The sequence below is a fragment of the Astyanax mexicanus genome, chromosome 18 (assembly GCF_023375975.1).
Source record: "Astyanax mexicanus isolate ESR-SI-001 chromosome 18, AstMex3_surface, whole genome shotgun sequence".
Classification (NCBI taxonomy): domain Eukaryota; kingdom Metazoa; phylum Chordata; class Actinopteri; order Characiformes; family Acestrorhamphidae; genus Astyanax; species Astyanax mexicanus.
The window spans coordinates 13,310,153-13,328,485 of record NC_064425.1 but is presented as its reverse complement, the minus strand read 5'-3'; the positions used below and the strand labels follow the sequence as shown (position 1 = coordinate 13,328,485).

Here is an 18,333-nt window from a genome sequence, read left to right as displayed (position 1 = left end):
ACTAAAATGTGACTAAAACTATGATTCATTTTAGTCATTCAGTTATTTGTTTTAGTCTAAACGAAACATTTTAGTCTAGTTTTAATCAATTCTTTATTCGTTTTAGTCTAAACTAAACATTTTAGGCTAGTTTTATCAGATTTCTAAAATATTTTAATTAGACAAAAACTAATAATCACTAAATAACTAAAACTATTATACATATTGGTCAAATCACCTTTCAAAATAAACACTATTTCTCATAGTCCTGAAGCCCAGAATGCTGTCATGTAGTTCTCCAGCACAGCACATTAAGCTAAATAAAGACTTTTTGGGTATAAATTCAGTGCATCCCTAATTTGCAGTGTGTAATTCAGTCGATAATTTCAATTGGATTAATGAGATAGTAGATGAGTAGTAAATGATTAAATGATGCAGTTTCTTGTTCCTTGTGCTTCACAGTGTATACTATATATATGTTTTTCAGCACCCTGTCGATGACATTGACAAAATGAAAGAGAGAGCAGCGATGAACAACTCTTTCATCTATGTCAAAATCCCTCAGGTTCCCCTGTGTGTCAGCTACAAGGTGGGTGGAGGACTGAACTCTCATAAAGTTCACCTAGAGGATGGTAATCTAAAAGCTGCGGTGTTTAATGTGTCTGGTTTGTAACTGTTACAGGGTGAGAAGAGCAGTGTGGACTGGAAGGATCTGAACCTGGTGCTGCCATGTTTGGAATATCATAACAATACGTGGACCTGGCTGGACTTCGCCATGGCTGTGAAGAGAGACAGCCGGAAAGCTCTGGTTGCTCAGGTAATTTTGTGCTGGTGTGGTGCAGTGTGTAACACCATTACCTGTCAGTGAGCTACCACATCATGTAGGAGACTGGGCTACACCAGTAAAGGTTTTCTTAGGCAAGACTCCTAACACTACATTGGTCCGCCTGTGTAGTAGAAATAACCTTGTAAATTGCTCTGGATATATAATGCTCTGGAAAATATAAATGTAATGTCTTCTCTTAATCTCCCTCCTCTCCTCTCGACCCTGATGAACAGATGATAAAGGAAAAGCTACGTCTGAAGCCGGCTGCTGTTGCAGAGTCTCGTGGGAAAGTGACTGAGGGGAAGGTGGACAGCAGCGTTCAGCAGCAGGAGGAAGACGAAAAGGCCCGGCTGCTCATCGGCCTCAGCTCCAACGACAAGAGCTCGAGCAAGAAGAGCATCTTCAGCCGACGCAAGTGAGCGACTGTCCTTCACGGAGCTCAGGGTATAGAGATGCTGAGTCCTGCTGAGCCTGGGCCAGGCAGAGCCTCTCACCATTCACCACGTAAAGGACGAGCGAGTGCTCTCTCATAGTTCTCTTCACCAGAGGTGCCTTCAGACGTCCACGCTGGCTCTGGACGAATGAGACCAATGAGGCCGAGGAGATGTTCCCGTTGAGGAGGACTGCTCAAGAATCACACTACTGTCTTTGAAGAGGGCACCATACTTCTGAATCAACGTTCTGAATCACAGTCATGAAATGGTTTAGTACCATAATCATATGTTTCTGTGCCACTGTAGTTCAGTGCACTACATTCACGACGGTCCTCAAATATCAATGTAGATGTACATTTCATGAAGCCCTGATGAGATTAGGGTGGAGATTTTATAGAGAGAAGAGAAGAGTTTATTAATTTCAGTCTCCCAGTTTCTGCAGTAACTCAGAAATAAATAACGGTTCCGTTTTGATGATGTTTGGTGATGTTTTGATCTCCTGCAGGCTCAGGAGACTCAAATCTAAAGGGAAATAAATCTAAAGGGTCTTTCAGGCACAATTGTATGGTTTTGGTGAGAGAGGGATTAACATGTATACTTTGTATGCAGTATTACAATTTCACTGAAGCCCATACCCAATGCCTTTACCACTGAAAGAAAAGACCACCCTGACTGAAAATGTATACATTTAATTAATTTCACAAAATTTGCTGCTTTAAAGCTTCAGATTGAACTATAATTCCAAATAAGTCCCAGGTATGTAATATAACATTTTCAACCTCAGATTTACTGTACTAAAAAAACATATTGAAATATTTGTGCAATACCTAAAAACAAAGCAAAGCACATCATATCGTATCTGTCTGGTATAATGGTTGTGTAATGATGTTGCTGTTTGTGGGGAGCTTTACTGTTTGTAATTTTTTGGAGCACTCTCAATAATGCTATTTTTAACACTGTGGCACTTTTGAAGTTGTTTATTTTTTTCCAGAGTTTTGTATCCTTTCATTTCAATTTCGATATTAGATGCGGTTGGTTTTGTTTTTCAGCTTCTGTCAAGAAAGAGCAGATTTATTTCAGACTAAAAAGAAGTGTTGTATTTTTCCTGTTATTTCAGAGCCTCGGCTCTGTTGGGGAATTTTTCAGTAACATGAAGTATTTCACCATGCTTTGTACACAAATTGTCAATATTAAAATTAAAGCCCCAACAAATCTTTACTGAAGCCTTCTTTTAAATGGGATTCATTCCACACTGATGCATGAAGGTGACCAGGTCGTGAGAATAGTATGTTCTTACTCTTGGGCTCCAAATGGCTCAGTAGACTAATATGCCATCACTGAAATCTCAGGTCATGTTGTTTGCCATCAGCAGCCAGAGTCTGAGAGAGCTGGAGATCTGGTGCTTTCCTCTGAGTGCATTGCCTGCTTAGTGATGCTGCATTGGCAGCAGATCAAAAGGATGCGGTGGCTAATGCACAGGCTAATGCATGTTTGTCCTGATAATACTAGTGCCCTATTTTATTGATCTTTAGGCAAGCCATCAACTATGCACCGTGCTAACGTAACAACGTGAAAAGGAAACATTGCATGTCTCAAAACACACAAAAGTCATGTACTAATTATCTTAATTAATCATGGGTTTGTTTTGGGTGTAACATGAAATAAACCAGTGTGCCACTTGCCATTCCCTTTAAAAGCCAGGTGTGCTCTCACTTTGGCGGATTGTTCATTCATGCTGTGAAGATGCGTGAGCAGCTCATTTACAGGAACAATGTAATTTTATTAATTATTCTGTTTATTGTTGATGTAAAAGTCCGGTTTGTGCTGCTGTGTATTAATGTGTGTGTAATAAGTGAGGGCGTATGCATTAAGTCCATGTTTATATAGAGCAGTGTTGTTATGAAGCAGCTTTAAAGATAACTGGTCCAAAGCCCCAAGTGAGCGAGCCAATGGCAACACAGTGGCACGGAAAAACTTCCTCAGACTGAGAGGAACCAAGTCTCTGAAGGGGAACCAGTACAGTTGATACTGAAAAGCACAACAAATGAAAATAAAGAAATAGATAATGTATATCCAGTAATGATAAACACATGATAATCTCAGATACAAAATTGATTTTTAATTTTTTTAAAAGCCATATTATTTTGGGATACTGTCTCATTTCTTTGAGATACTGACTCATTATTTTGGGATACTGTCTCATTACTTTGAGATACTGACTCATTATTTTGGGATACTGTCTCATTATTATGGGTTACTGTTTCATTATTTTGGGATACTGTCTCATTATTTTTGGATACTGTCTCATTACTTTAGGATACTGTCTCATTACTTTGGGGTACTGTCTCATTACTTAGAAATACTGTCTTATTTTTTTTTTATCTTGTCTCTACTTTGGAATACTGTTTCATTATTGTGAGATTACTTTGTTTCTAAGATAAATAATGTTGCTAATCTCGATATTCTTACATGATATGTCATTATGTTGATTATTATGAGATTATGAGATAATTTCTATTTTTTTTTTTTTTTTTTTTAAGAAGATTAAAACACACCGATCATGGCCAGGATAACCAGCTGGGTGTTGCTGGTCACCATGCTGGAAAACCATATTAATAGTTTTATAATAAAACGTAATAGACTGTGTTTTAATGTTGCAAATTCATGATAAGGCGGATTATTATTTTCTAATCGTAATATTCATGGTGGGGCGTGGCTATAACGCGTAAATCATGCATATTGATGAAGTGCAGCCCCTGAAGCTGAGCGTGGATCAGAGCGCGGGGGTTCAGCGTGTTCTCCGGGCTCAGCGCGCGCTGTAACCCCGCTGTTAGAGCGCGGGGATGGGGGGCAGTGCTCCGGGAGGCGGCGCGGTGTGACGGCGGCTCGGCGGTGCTGTGCTGGCGGGGTGATGGGGGAGATGGGCGGCGGCAGCAGCAGCAAAAACAAGGTGAGCAGGCTGAAGAACCGCGGCCGTGTTTACATCTGTTTACCTCAGTCATGTGGGTTAAATACTACTGAATTATAGGATTTGTGGGCTGTAATTTTATATAAAATGCGGAAAACTGAAGCACTTGTTCAAACTGGTATATATACAGGGTTTTTGAGCCAGTAGAGCAAATGTGATGTTTAAGAAAACAGCAGTTCAAGTTAAACTCGTGACCTGTATATGATATTAATATGTTGAGATAAATTAATATCTTGAAGCTAATTATTTTAAGATACTGTGATGATCTTCTCAAAATAATAATATATCCTGTGATATCTCAAAATAATTATGATTGTTTCTGAAAAATAAAAATAGTTCCTCAAAATTGTAAGATAGTATCTCAAAACAGTGAGACATCTTAAAATAACAATAGGTTCACAAAGAAATTAGAGTTTCTAAAAAATAATAGATCCTCAAAATAATGAGAGTATCTCAAAACAATGAAATATCTAAAAATAATACTCCTCAAGGAAATTAGATTTTCTCAAAAATAATAATAGATCATCAAAATAACGAGAGTATCTCAGAGCAATGAAAAATTAAAAATGATAATGGATCCTCAAAGTAGTGAGATAATATCTCAAAACAATGAGATATCTCAGAATAATGATAGTTTCTCAAAAGTAATAATAGATTCTCAAAACCATTAATAGAATCTCAAAAACCAAGCTTGTTGACCATAGTGACCAGCAAAGCAAGCTTTTTGACCAGTATGACCATCAAAACCAAGCTTTTTGTCCAGCATGACAAAGCTTGTTGATAATAATGACCAACATAACAACGCTTGTTGTCCAGAATGACCAACATAAGAAGCTTGTTGACCAGTATGACCAACCTAACAAAGCTTGTTGTCCAGTATGACCAACAAAACAAAGCTTGTTGACCTGTATGACCAACTAAACCAAGCTTGTTGACCAATATGTCCAACATAACGAAGCTTGTTGAAAAGTATGACGACATAAACCAGGCTTGATGACCAGCATGACCAAGCTTGTAGACCATAATGACCAACAAAATGAAGCTTGCTGACCAGTATATTCAAATAAACCAAGCTTGTTGACCAGTATGACTAACTAAACAATGCTTGTTGGCTATAATGCCTTGCAGACCAAGTTTGTTGACAATAGTAACCAACAAAACCAAGTTTGTTGTCCATAGTGACCAGCAGACCAAGCTTGTTGACTAGCATGACCATCAAAACCAAGCATGTTGACCATAGTGACCAACAAAACCAAGCATGTTGACCATTGTAACCAGGCATGATCCAAATTAAATGTAACAAACACTTGAAGAGCTGGTTAAGCATCTAAATAACCTGTATAGGGTATGTTTTCACCTGAATGACCAGCTTTTTAACCATCATGAGCATCAAAGAACAGATTAAACCATCTAAAACCAGCTTTTAGCAAAAGCTGTTCTTGAGCAGGATCTTTAGCAGGGATCAGGTGTGTGTTACAGATGTGTGAATCTAATTAATATCCTGGGAGTAACGGCTGTTTATTGGTGGTGTGATGTGTGTGTCTCTGTGTGTGTGGAGCAGGCATCAGTGTCGCTGGTGGAGAAGAGATATCTGTCCAGTAGACACAGGTTTCTGTCTCTCCGGGCTGGACTCGTTCAGAACAGTCCTTTCAGGCAGCGGAGTGTCCCACACACTAAATCTCACATCTGTGAAGAAGCCCAGAGCACAGAGATAAATCTTCTGCCCACCTCCACCTCAATGTTCCTGCCTGAGTTCCCTCAACGAGGGGAAGGAAATATGCATTTACAGGTACAGTATTTAGCTGGTCTCCGTCAGGTCCCAAACGAACTCTGGAGTGGTTCGCTTGTGGTAAAAAAGTGAGCCAGTCTCGATTTGACCCTACTTTTTAAGTGAGCTCAACTGTTGATAAGGTGTAGTTTAATCTGATTTATTAGCCAGATAATGTTAATTACCACAGCTATGAACAAACGCTGTCTCTGCTGCTACATGCTGTTTACATACAAAGCGTGGTATGTGCAGCGTTCACTGCTCACCTCCATGTCCCCTTGAAAACACTAGGTTTTAAAAGCGCAGGGGCAAATTTGGAACACAGAATATTCTTGCAATCTTTACTTTCAGCTCTGACCAATCAGAGGAAACAATGTGCACATGTGGTTTATTGGTACACATTTTGGTGTGTTTAGGTTTATGCATTTGTGAAACCAAACCAAACAGAGGGAGAAAACTCTCAGAGTAAACAAACTCAATTACGGATCCAGACTATAGAAACTACATGTGTGAAAACACCCTTAAAAACACATGAATGAATGAGCTATATTAGCCTACTTTAACACAGATCAGAAACTTGGTCAGAGATTGAAAAAATACTGTTAAAATATTTTTTATATATCACTTTTGTACTGTTTCTTACCCCAGAAGGAATCGATTAAAAAGTCATTCTGCTAACATCATTATTCTGTCACTGATCTTTTCCTGCAGATTACTGGTTTTATAGCTAAAGGCTCATTCGGTCCTATTCTAAAGGTAAAGGACTGGGCAAAAGACAAGGCCTTTGCTATTAAGGTGAAGCCCAATTCATGATTATAAACGCATAACCACTTCATAACTCCATGCTTTGAATGTGTGATCTGTGCATTTTAACTGTGCATTTTTTTGTGATATTTAGGTTTTACCCAAGTCTGAGGTTTTGAGACTTGGGGTTCTGGAGCAGTCCAAAGAGGAGGTTATTATCCAGGTGAGAGATTTACACACAACTTTATGTAAGAAGGCTTAAATAATCCAAGACTGGAACGTAACAGTTTTAAAACTGGTCTATTTTACAGTTCACAGTCCAAGCTGCTTGAGGTTTAGTGTGGAGTTTCCACAATCAGTGATGGTTTGGACCCCTTTATATATATATATATATATATATATATATATATATATATATATATATATATATATATATATATATATATATACTATATGTGTTTTACACTTTGAACTAAATTACTGAAATAATGTAACTTTTAAATGATAATCTTTTTTTTGAGATGCACTAGTACTCAACTAGTAACTAGTAAGATTAGTTTGAAAGCAGTGTGTTAGGATAAGGTAAAGCCAGGGCAGCGCCTAGACCAAGATTGAAGAAACCTGTTCTGAGTGAACCTAGTTGGTAGTACTCATATTTTATCATCCCACATTAAAACATCATTATGGAGAATTAGCATTTCTTGCTCTTGGGGTCCCCATAGTCAGAAAGTTTAATTTGCTCTTTGAGCTATTATCAAAAATCAGCAGTCCTTAAGATTTTTCTTTTTAGATCAAAAGTAGTAGTGTTTTTGAGAGAAGATAGGGCAAATTATAATAATAAATGGCATCAGTGTGCTTCTGCTACCGTTCCTGAAAAAAGCAACATTTATTCATTCTAATAACAGCGGTCTGGTTGGTCCCTGGTAGGACCTTTTTCTGGCTACCTAAGTTTCCTGGCGCTGCTAATGGCTCTTATACAAATGCTACTGTGTACATGAAGATATCAGAACAGCAAAGTCATCATCTGTTCAGTTTCGCAGAATTAGAACTGAAGAGGTGGGAGGCAGGTGAGAAAACATAGACTACAACAGAATCCTTGTTTAAATCACCAGATTCTAAAAAAAGTTACTGCACCACAATGCATGTTTTAAAAGTACTTTTTAGCATGCTTGGTGCAATTACACATTCTCACCAAAAAAAGTGCAGACTGTCACTTTAAGAACAGAATTTTCTGGACAAGCTGAGTATTAAGGGCATTACACACCAGCTCAATTAAATTATGAAGTGTTATAATATAATAACATATTATTTGTTTATAATTAAACATTTTTGGTAGAGCTATCTAAAAAATTAATGTCCAGGGGCCTCATTTTTAAAATTCTGCATAGATTGTGTGCTCAAAAAAAAACCTGCAGGAGATACATCTCCAGAATAAGGGTTGCTATCCACTGGTCTGGAATTTTTCAGCAACATCAGGAAGCAGCATGAGAAGTCGTCTGAGCTCTGATAGTCTTCTGTAGGCTGTGACTAACTGATTATGTCTGAACATTAGTTTCACATTGACCAGTGTTTAGACCGGCTGTCAGGTCACATCAACCATTCACTCTAAACACATCTACATAATACATACTGCATTCTCATTTCACGCTCTGTTTTAAACATGGTCTTACGGGCAATGGGTGGTCCAGCAGATTAAGGTGCTGCCACTATTATCAGGAGATCGTGGGTTCGAATCCCAGCCATGCAGCTTGCTATCAGCTGCCAGAGATCAGTGAGAGCACAATTGGCTTTGCTCTCTCGAGGTGGGTAGATGGAGCTATTTCCCCTAATCACTCCTACAGAGACACAAGGCGTCTGTGGGCTGATGTATCAGAACCGAGTCGCTGCGCTTTCCTCCAAACATGGCAATGCTGCATTAGTTGCAGTTGGGTAAAGAGGTAGAGTCTGACTTTACTTGTGTGTTGAATAGAGCATGTGCTAGTCTTTACCCTCCTTATGTTGTGGCACCACTAGTGATGGGGGATTTAGAGCTGACTATCACCTCAATAATTGGGACAGTGGGGGAAATAGGGGAAAAAACATAAATAAACATGGTCTTACTCATGCTGAACTCTCACTGCCATAAAGCCATTGTCCTCCTTCAGCGTTTGCAACGTCAGTGCTTCATCTCATCTGCTTTGTTGCCTGTTGCATTGTAGCGGCAGCTCAGGCACCCTTTTCTCCTCAGTCTGGAGGACTGTTGGCAGAGCCAGCGTCATCTCTTCATCAGTGAGTCGCTCAGTCCACCACATCCCACCCTTTACTCCCTCTTCATCACCTCTTCACCCTGACCTGTGCTTTTCTTTCTCTCCGATTTACTAGCAATCGGTTCTCAAAGTTTAGTTTTAGGTGTTACAAAATGACGTTAAGGGTTTGTTGCTGGCTGTTTAGTAATATTTAACCCCACCCAAATCCATGTAAGTAAACAGAAAAGAAAGGAAGCTATAATCTAAAATTAGACATCCAGGGCCCTATCACACACCCTGCACATGGTGTTGCAATGCTCATTTCTAGCTTACACCCAACCAACAGTCAGGGTTCGTATGGTCATGAAAACCTGAAAAGTCATGGACTTTAAAAATAGCAATTTCAAGGCCTGGATAAGTTTTGGAAAAATAAAAATACCCAGACAGTTTTGGAAAAGTCATGGAAATTTGTCTACAAATATTTGTGTTTAAGTATATCAATGGAGAAAATTTATTTTGTTACGATGGTACGATGATGAAACTGGCTCTCATTAGTATCACCTCAGGAAAGGAAAGAAGAGCAAGAGTTTCCTCTGTTGCACAGGATAAGTGCATCAGAGTTACCAGCCTCAGAAACTGCAAGTTGACAGCTCCCCAGATAAGAGCACCTAAATGCTTCACAGAGTATTTTGGTTTGTTTTAACACTTTTAAGTTAATACTTGATTCCTTGTGTGTTCCTTCACTATTTATTTACTATGCAGAAAGAAATGTAGATTGATTATTGTGTCTAATTTTTAATAATATTTCTCTTTCTTCGGACAGTGTGTGAATACTGCAGCACTGGAGATCTGTACACGTACTGGACACTGACCGGCCAGTTTGATGAGAAGGAGATACGGGTATTTGCTGCTGAACTGGGCAGTGCTTTAGGTGAGGAACACCCACACTCAGACAAACATGCGTTTACATAGAAATTATTTCACTACATATTCAATACATCCTGAAATCAATGCTGCCTTCATCTCATCTGTATTTGGCTGGCAGGTTTTCTGCATGACTTCGGGATCATTCACAGAGATGTGAAGGTATGAGCCAATTATAGCAGTTGTTTTAATTTAGTACTAAATTATAATTGCTGATATAAAAAATGTACAAAGGTTTTTCTCATTTGTGTCTTTGTTTTCAGATGGAGAACATCCTTTTAACAGAGCAGGGTGAGCTTGTTCTGACTGCAGTACTTAATATAAACATTAGAGGGCCACACAGCAGCAGTGATGTTGAGAACCTTGCAATGCAGTCTTATTGCATTGTAAATAAATAGCGAAGTAATTCAAAATATAAAGGAACACATAGGGAATCATGTTGTAACTTAAAAGTGTTAAACAAACCAAAATGCTTGATGATGATTGTGGAAACTTCACACTAGACCTCAAGCAGTTTGGACTGTGTGTCTCTCCACTCTTCCTCCAGACTCTGATCCCTTGATTTTCAAATGAAATGTAAAATTTACTGATGATCAGTGATGGTTTGGAGAGTCATATCATCAGCTGGTGTTGGTCCACTGTGATAGTTCAAAGTCAGTGCAGTTTTGTTTTCCCACAAAATCTTACAGCGCTTAATGCTTCCCTGCAGATTTCATTTTCCAGCAGGACTTGGCACACACTGCCCACACTGCCAAAAGTTTTCTAAAACACTGATTTTTTTTTTTTATTGGCTGTAAGCCATAATCATCAACAATAAAAGAAATAAATGCTTAAAATAGATCACCCTGTGTGTACTACATCTGAGTAATATATAAGTTTCACAATTTTAACTGAATTACTGAAATAAAGTAGCTTGTCAATGATATTCTATTTTTTTTTTTTAGATACGCCTTTACACTACATGCACAAAAGTACTGGGACATGAGCTCATTTGTTATTTTTCTTTTTCCTATGCACATTATCACACAGTAAACAGTGAAAACAGAGGGTAGAGAGGATGCAGGTACATAATGTGGGCTGTGTGTAGGCTGCATGCTGATGAACACCCGTAAATAGCTCACCTACAGCTGTCAGAACGCCAGGTCTTACACCAGATCTTCAGGCAGATGTTCATATTCGTACACTTTAGGCTTAAGTAATTCTAATAAACTCAAATTTAAACATAAAACAATCTGTAGTGTGACCACAATTCAGTTCAGCACAGTTTAGAAACATCAGCTTTCTTCTTTCACTGTTTGTAAAATAGTGTGTGAGCGTTTGGTGAAATATTAATGCTGTCTGATTTAGGTCACCTCCGGCTGGCGGATTTCGGCCTGTCTCGTCGACTCGAGTGTGGAGAAAGAGCGTTCACAATCTGTGGAACGATACAGTACATGGGTAAGATTTAACACTACACTGACTCTCTCTCTGTTCTCTGTTCTTATTTATGATTATGCTTGTTACGTAACCGAGTGCTCAGTCTTGTATTACCTTATAGAAACGCTGTTGTTTATTGGCTGTGTTCTGTTTATGAACAGCTCCTGAGGTGTTGAGTGGAGGTCCGTACGGTCATGCTGCAGACTGGTGGTCTCTAGGCATTTTGATATATGCACTGGCAGCAGGAGAGGTAAGAATGTTAGGAAGATAAAGTGGTTTTGTAAAGGTTAATATATTTCAAGATAAAAAAAAAGACCATCCCTAAGTGTAATTGTTTTGTCCTACGTTGTAAATGAATATTGAAGTGATCTCTCAAGACTATAAAGGAACACATAAGGAATCATGTAGTAACTTAGTTTAAAAGTGTAAAACAAACTAAAAAACTCTGTGAAGCATTTAGGTGCTTTTATGTGGGGAGCTGTTAACTTGCTGTTTCTGAGGCTGGTAACTATGATGAACTTATCCTGTGCAACAGAGGAAACCTTTGCTCTTCCTTTCCTGGAGCAGACCTGATGAGAGCCAGTTCTATCATTATGGCAACTGCACTTGAGGATATTTTCAAAGTTCTTTACATTTTTTGTGCAAAGCTGTAATCAAGCAAGAGGTGCTACTTTGAGTAATGTTAAAATATTCGTTTTTAACACTTATTTGTTTACTAAATAATTTCATATGATTTCCTTTATAGTTTGGATGACTTTAGTATTATTTAAAATAATAGAAAACACAGAATTTAAGGTGTGTCCAAACTTTTTACTGGTATTGTATTGTTTATAACCCGAAATCAGAAAAAAACTTGGACTTTTATTTGATTGCAGAACCCAAGGTATTATATGTTTTATTATTATTATATGTCTGCTCAACCTTAATTAGGTAAAAAATATGGTCTTTTCTGAAATGCCTTGTGGGTTTATTGCTAACTTTTATTCTATCTAAGAATATTTGCTGGACCTAAAGATCTTGAAAGGCAAAAATAAACAGACACATGTCTGTTAGTGTATATTAACAAATAAGAATGAGATTGTAACACAAAAAACATGAACTACTTTGGGTTTACACTGTTGGAATCAAATAAAATAAATGTAAATAACTCTTTAATTTTATTAGCATTTTCTGTGCTTCCCCAGCTTTTTTTGATTTGGGGTTATATATCAGTAACAATGCATTTAAATGAATCTATGTGTCAGTGTGGTCCAGATCATTGATACAACTATAAAAATAAGTCAATGAAGAAACTGGAGAAGAGCTTATAAAATTCTTACTAACACTATTACGTGACTGTGCCATTAGTTTGTATGTATATTTTGGGTGATCAAACTAAATCAAATATCGTCGCTGTCCAATGAAAAACACTTATCTCCAAAACAGCAACTTTAGAGGAGAGAGAAAAAAGCTTGTAAACTTTCAGTGAAAATCATTGTAAAAAGAGTTTATTTCAGGTCATTTTGAAGTATTTCTATTGGTCCGTTCATCAAGAAATTTTGGCGCTGTGTAAGGGACAGTTTGTCTGTTCAAATTGTGTGGTAAACTAAAAATTGACAAAAATGGAGATGAAGTGTTTCTCATTGGACAGCGACGATATACTCATCATTTTTGAGCTAAAAGGCTGTTCAGGTGCTGTTTAATCTGATTTATTCTTTAGAAACACCCTTAGTTAATGCTCAGTTCCACACCTTCACTTTGATCTTTTTTTATTTCAGTTTCCTGTTCCACCAGAAGCAGACCACAGCAATATGTTGACCACGGTGACTGACCACCTGTATGAGATGCCTTCAGGCTTCAGTCCTGAACTGGCTCTGCTTCTTACCGAGGTAAGCCCTGTGCAGTCTCCCTCTTATTCCCTCTTGTTCCTTTAAACCAGACACTTGTAATGCCATTTTTTATTCTCGCTCTGTGATCTTCTCTCCGAGCAGCTTCTGTGTAAGAATCCCACGTGTCGCCTCCGCAGCCTGGAGCGCTACAAAAGCCAGAGATTCTTCTGTGGGGTCTCCTTTGACTCACAACTGCTGACGAAGGCTCCTGTTCAGCCCATCCTTCAGCTGAAGGACCACCCGGAGCGGCTGGAAAAATCAGCACGGGGGTTGACGTTCGAGCAGCTGCAGAATTTTGACTGTGATCTTCTCAACTCTCCAACAGACGTTTCCCAGACCCTTCTGAACACTGGAATGGACCAGGATGCTTCAGGTTCTTGAGGAGAGGAGGTAAGAACCCGAAAGAAGGGTTCTCAGCTTTCCTCGACTGCTGCTACAGAAGAACCAAAACCAAATAACTCATGAGAATTTAATACTCAGTTGTGAAACGGGCAGGCAAGCTCAGAAATTCACAGGTAGGGGTGAAACCCAGCAGGTAAGCAATAAATTCAGAGACATTAGTTATTACACTAAAAACTTATTCAGGAGAGACTAGGTTTACCTGGGGAGGTGCAGTAATGTATTTTTCTACAGGATGTCAGGAAAATATGTGATTTATTCACACTGGAGAAGAAATGTCAGCATAAATGACTGAGATGGGAGCGGCTACTCGATTTATGCACTGCCATCATCTAAAAAAAATAAATAAATAAAATAATGAAAATCAATATTATAACCCACTTATAATAGTAAGGAAATTTAAGTTAAAAAATTAGCTGCTACATGTTGATAACAAGTAAATAATATAAAATATAAAAGAATAAGTCTTGGCTCGTCTTTTGAATTTAATTAAATTGTAAGTGTTAAGATGGCTGAAGGACTTGAGGTGTCAGTGCATTGAAAATGTAGCTAAATGCTAAACGCGCCCTTGAGCTCCTCCGTAATTCAGAAAAAATTGTCTGGAATCTTGAGATGTGAGTAAAAAAATCACTTAGTCTAGTAAAGTTTAGTAAAAAAACACTAAGGATATCTGGTAATAATTACATTACCCCACCTCCCCTAGAAAGACATAAGTTAGATAAAGGATTTTCTGAATAGCACATGATCACAGCAATAAACTAGTACAGGAGTCAGTAGTGTTTTATAGCAAGTAGCAGACAATATATCACAGTGTATCTATCAGGGCACTACCTGTGTAAGGAACCGCATTTAAAATAACTGGAATAGCAGTCAATTTTGTTCTTATAGCATAAAACTTTGTTTACATTTTATATCATGCTTCATTTACATGTAATTTCTAGTGTTTACACTTGGACAAAAGGTGGACATATTTTACATTTTGGTTTAGAATAGGTCTATGGACCATACAAAATATGTTCATTAAGTTTTTTTTACACAGAATCACTCTCACATAAAGAGATATCACCAGCTCTATTTCTACCAGGTTCAGACCCTTTCAGAATGAGCCGTTTAGGGGCTCTGTCACATTTATGCAAATAAGCTGTTGCTGGCCACGCCCCATGTTTAAGCTAAGTGTTTGCCACACATTCTTACATCCTCCTCATTTGCTAACTTGCCATGGACAGTAGGTACAGATTCCTCCCTCGGACGAAGTCTGTTGGGTAATCCTGCTGTGTACTGTCTGAGATTCTCAACCAGCAAATAATACAATTTTTGTATTATTTTAAAATGTTTAATTAATAATAAAGTCATCCAAACTATGAAGAAAAACATATTGAACATTCTTTAAAGTAGTACTTCTTGCTTAGATGACAGCTTTCTACATTTTTTCAGTCCGTTTTATGAGTAGAATCACCTGGAATGACTTTCAGTTAACAGCTGTGCCTCATCAAGAGTTAATTACAAAAAGAAAAATTTCAAGAACTTCAAAAGTACCCTTTTGTGCAGTTGCAAAAAAGACCATCAAAATCATTATAATGATGAAGCTGGCACTCATCAGGACCACACTGAAAAGGAAGGAGTTGCCTCGGCTGCACAGGATAGCTCAGTTTTCAACCTTTGATCAAATATTTCAATTTATTTGATTTCCGTCTCGGACAAAATATAATCATTTTGATGCATCTATAAAGCTATAAATCATTTGATATCATATTCTTTACTTTTCTCTGAGTAATAAAACTAAAGCAAAAAAAATGAAGTTTCACTAAATTATAGTTAGTAAAACATTGAGTAACTTGAGTAAATAATGAATACTATATAATTCTATATACTATATAATTATTATTACATATCACTTTATCATTCTAAAAATATAATTTATCAAAATGATCTTTGTTCAGTCTTTTTTTGCTGTATCCTCCTATAAAGGAACAGGAATAGAGTAGGGTTGAAGCAGAACTGTGAGTCTCTTTATTAAATGATTTTTATCAGATGATGAAATATGTATCTGTGAATGATACCTGGAGACTGATCTCCAACTTTCAGACCTTGGTGTGACCTATTTGTGAGAGCAAAGACGAACCCAAATGGGAGCAACCTTAATAGGCCTGAAAATTGGAGACCAGATAAAGCATCATTATTAATGTTTTTAATTAGGTATCAGGAAAAAAACCCATAGCCCCTGTGGAGCGAGCTAAATTTAACTTTAACTCTTCACGGGTCTCCCTGGAGGAACCCCACAGACGCCGGCTCCACGAAGAGGAGCGTGAATGGTTTTGTGTGGCGTAGTTTTGTAGAACCACACTGGACCTTCAGCAGCAGTCAGGTTCAGCACCTGTTCACCTCACTGTACAGGCAATCCCTCACAACCGGGGCGTCCAGTCTTATCCGCTAAGGGCAAAAGACGTAGCTGTAGGTTTTCATTCATACAACCAGAAAACCGGACTACACATGATTAGAATAGCACTGCTGAAGTAAATTCAAGATTATAATAGCAGGGAGTGCTTTTTTTTCATTTAATAACAAAGGATGCTAAGCTAACGGACACTGCACATTAAAGCGGTTCTAAACCATAAATCATATTTTTTTTCATTAATAGTTGAAATATGTTCATTTAAAGTAAAGAAACATACCAGTCCTGCTTATTTTTTATAAACATTACCTAACCTATAAAAAGTTACTTATACACTTTTATTTTGGTAATTTCAACCTCTGCAGTGCCCTCTCATGTTTAACTGTGCTATAGGAATGTATAATGTTTCTATGTACATTAGTATGCGAACACTCACAATATGCAAATCAGTTAATCAATAATACCACTCCCTGCTGATGTCCAACCATCTGTGTCTCACCGCTATCAGAGGTACACTGCTCAGCCCATTCAGCTGTCCATTCTGCCCCGCCCCTAAACATACATCACCCAGTACCCCTCCCAAACTACCAATATCCACTTTAAAAACAATATGAGTTAGGACAAACAATGAATTCTGTCTTCTTAATTTGGCCTTTTTGTGTCTTTTTGCAAAATCATAAACACAATCAGGCCATCACATGTTTTAACCATATATTTTGCATGTAAAACATGATCATCATTTCAAATGCATTAATAGGAGCACCATCATTGCAGAGAACACATATCCTCCACTGCTCCACAGTTCAATTCTGGAGGACTTTATACCCTTCTAACCAAGTCCTGCTATTGGGTATGCAGCTCATGCAGCTCTCCCTTCTGCCCCGCCCCTAAACCCATACATCACACAGTGCCCCTCCCAAACTACCCCTCACATTTTTAGCCTTTTTCACATTTGAGCTGAGAGTGGAGTCAGCTTAAATCAGGGGGGTTAGTGCCCCTGTAACAGTAGTAAAATTTTAGTAACACTTTATCTTTTATTTTATTGACAATGCTAATCTTTGATATTGCTTTTTTTGGCAGTACCTCTCTACAGGGACTATGCAATATATGTGTTTGCACATTTCACCTTTCCCTTACTGATGCAACTTAAAATAGCTGAATATATTCATTAAATTCACACTTTTGGACATATATAGATACTCTATAATTTGGGGCATTTCAGAAGACAGCAGCTTCATGAAAGCAGTAGAGGCTCTAGTTTTTATCACTTCAGTCCTTCGCTTGTCCTTGAAAACTGGATCAGAGAGTTACTGGAAATTTCCACTCACCTGTAGAAGCCTGGAAATCATTTGCTTAGTTCTCTGTTCCTCTGAGGCTCCTATCATGTTCCTCTGGGTCTTCAGGCAGCATGAGGTTCAATCACCTGGAGATTTTTTTAGATTTGATCCATGTACATCATTTATAGCAGTTTAACTGTGCCACATGTGAATTGAAAGGGCCTGATGGTATGAGGGTACGTATGGAACGTTTCTTTGGAAGTGTTAGCTTTTTTCATTACATCTGCTTTTCTACATTTTTTTTAAAAGCCTACCCTTTACTGGTATTATTTCAATATATTGATGCCCAATTCCAGTTCACCCCTTGCCCTTACCACCAGTGACGTCAGTAACGCGTTACTTAGCAACACGCTACTCTAATCTGACCCTTTTTTTCAGTAACGAGTAATCTAACGCGTTACTATTTCCAATCCAGTAATTAGATTAAAGTTACTTATCCAAGTCACTGTGCGTTACTCTCTCTCTCCCTCCACCTCACACTCACACACAGACACACACAGACACACACGCATATATGTGATCCCTGGCCTAGACCATATACACGGTTTTGTTTTATAAAACCACTCTTTGCTGCCCTGCAGTGAACAGCAGGTTCAATGTTAAGATTTACAGTGTTAAATATTTCAGGTCAAGAAAGACTTTCTTTATTTTTCTTTTTTGTAAAAACAAGTATTTATGTTAAGTGAAATCAAGAAAGACCATATTTTATTTTTTATAAAAAAAATAATTTATGTTAAGTTAATTCAAGAGAAATTGTCTTTTATTTTTATAAAAAAACGTATTTTTTCAGGAAATAGTTCAACTTTAAATGTCTAGGGATACATTGTTGCTGTTAAAAATGCATTTTCCAATAAAGGGAGTATTGGCAAAAATGTTAAGGCGGCGGGAGGTGGTGTCTGCAGCTGCTGAAAGTAACTAATAAAGTAACTTGTAAAGTAACTTAGTTACTTTTAAAATCAAGTAATCCATAAAGTAACTTTTTAATAAAGTTACTTTTTAAAGGAGTAATCAGTAACCCCCCTCCCCCCCCCCCCTTCTAGGGATACTGTGTTC

The 18,333-nt window shown here is 37.8% G+C and overlaps 2 protein-coding genes across 4 annotated transcripts in view; both read left to right on the top strand.

The window, feature by feature from the left end:
* LOC103030761 (protein KIAA0100) overlaps positions 1-2,457 on the top strand; it is a 30,242-nt gene extending 27,785 nt beyond the window's left edge. For all 3 annotated transcript variants that reach the window (XM_049467016.1, XM_022670137.2, XM_049467015.1), the window contains exons 38-40: positions 467-568; positions 662-796; positions 1,039-2,457. In XM_049467016.1, the coding sequence (XP_049322973.1) occupies positions 467-568; positions 662-796; positions 1,039-1,224 (423 nt within the window). In that variant the 3' untranslated portion in view covers positions 1,225-2,457. The remainder of the gene's footprint in view (positions 1-466; positions 569-661; positions 797-1,038) is intronic.
* A 1,693-nt stretch (positions 2,458-4,150) lies between these two features.
* On the top strand, positions 4,151-15,049 carry rskra (ribosomal protein S6 kinase related a). Its single transcript, XM_007248636.3, has 12 exons — positions 4,151-4,189; positions 5,769-5,996; positions 6,687-6,770; positions 6,874-6,942; positions 8,918-8,987; positions 9,768-9,875; positions 9,990-10,030; positions 10,132-10,159; positions 11,216-11,305; positions 11,446-11,534; positions 13,042-13,152; positions 13,255-15,049. Exons 1-12 carry the CDS (start codon positions 4,151-4,153, stop codon positions 13,531-13,533), a joined length of 1,236 nt encoding a protein of 411 aa, XP_007248698.3. The 3' UTR covers positions 13,534-15,049.
* Positions 15,050-18,333: the final 3,284 nt, after the last annotated feature.

Excerpts from the sequence above, each read along its gene's own strand:
- rskra (XM_007248636.3), top strand. The coding sequence starts at position 4,151 with ATGGGGGAGATGGGCGGCGGCAGCAGCAGCAAAAACAAG. Across the intron at positions 6,771-6,873 it reads ACAAGGCCTTTGCTATTAAG|GTTTTACCCAAGTCTGAGGT; the intron begins GTGAAGCCCAAT and ends TGTGATATTTAG. Across the intron at positions 10,160-11,215 it reads CATCCTTTTAACAGAGCAGG|GTCACCTCCGGCTGGCGGAT; the intron begins GTGAGCTTGTTC and ends TGTCTGATTTAG.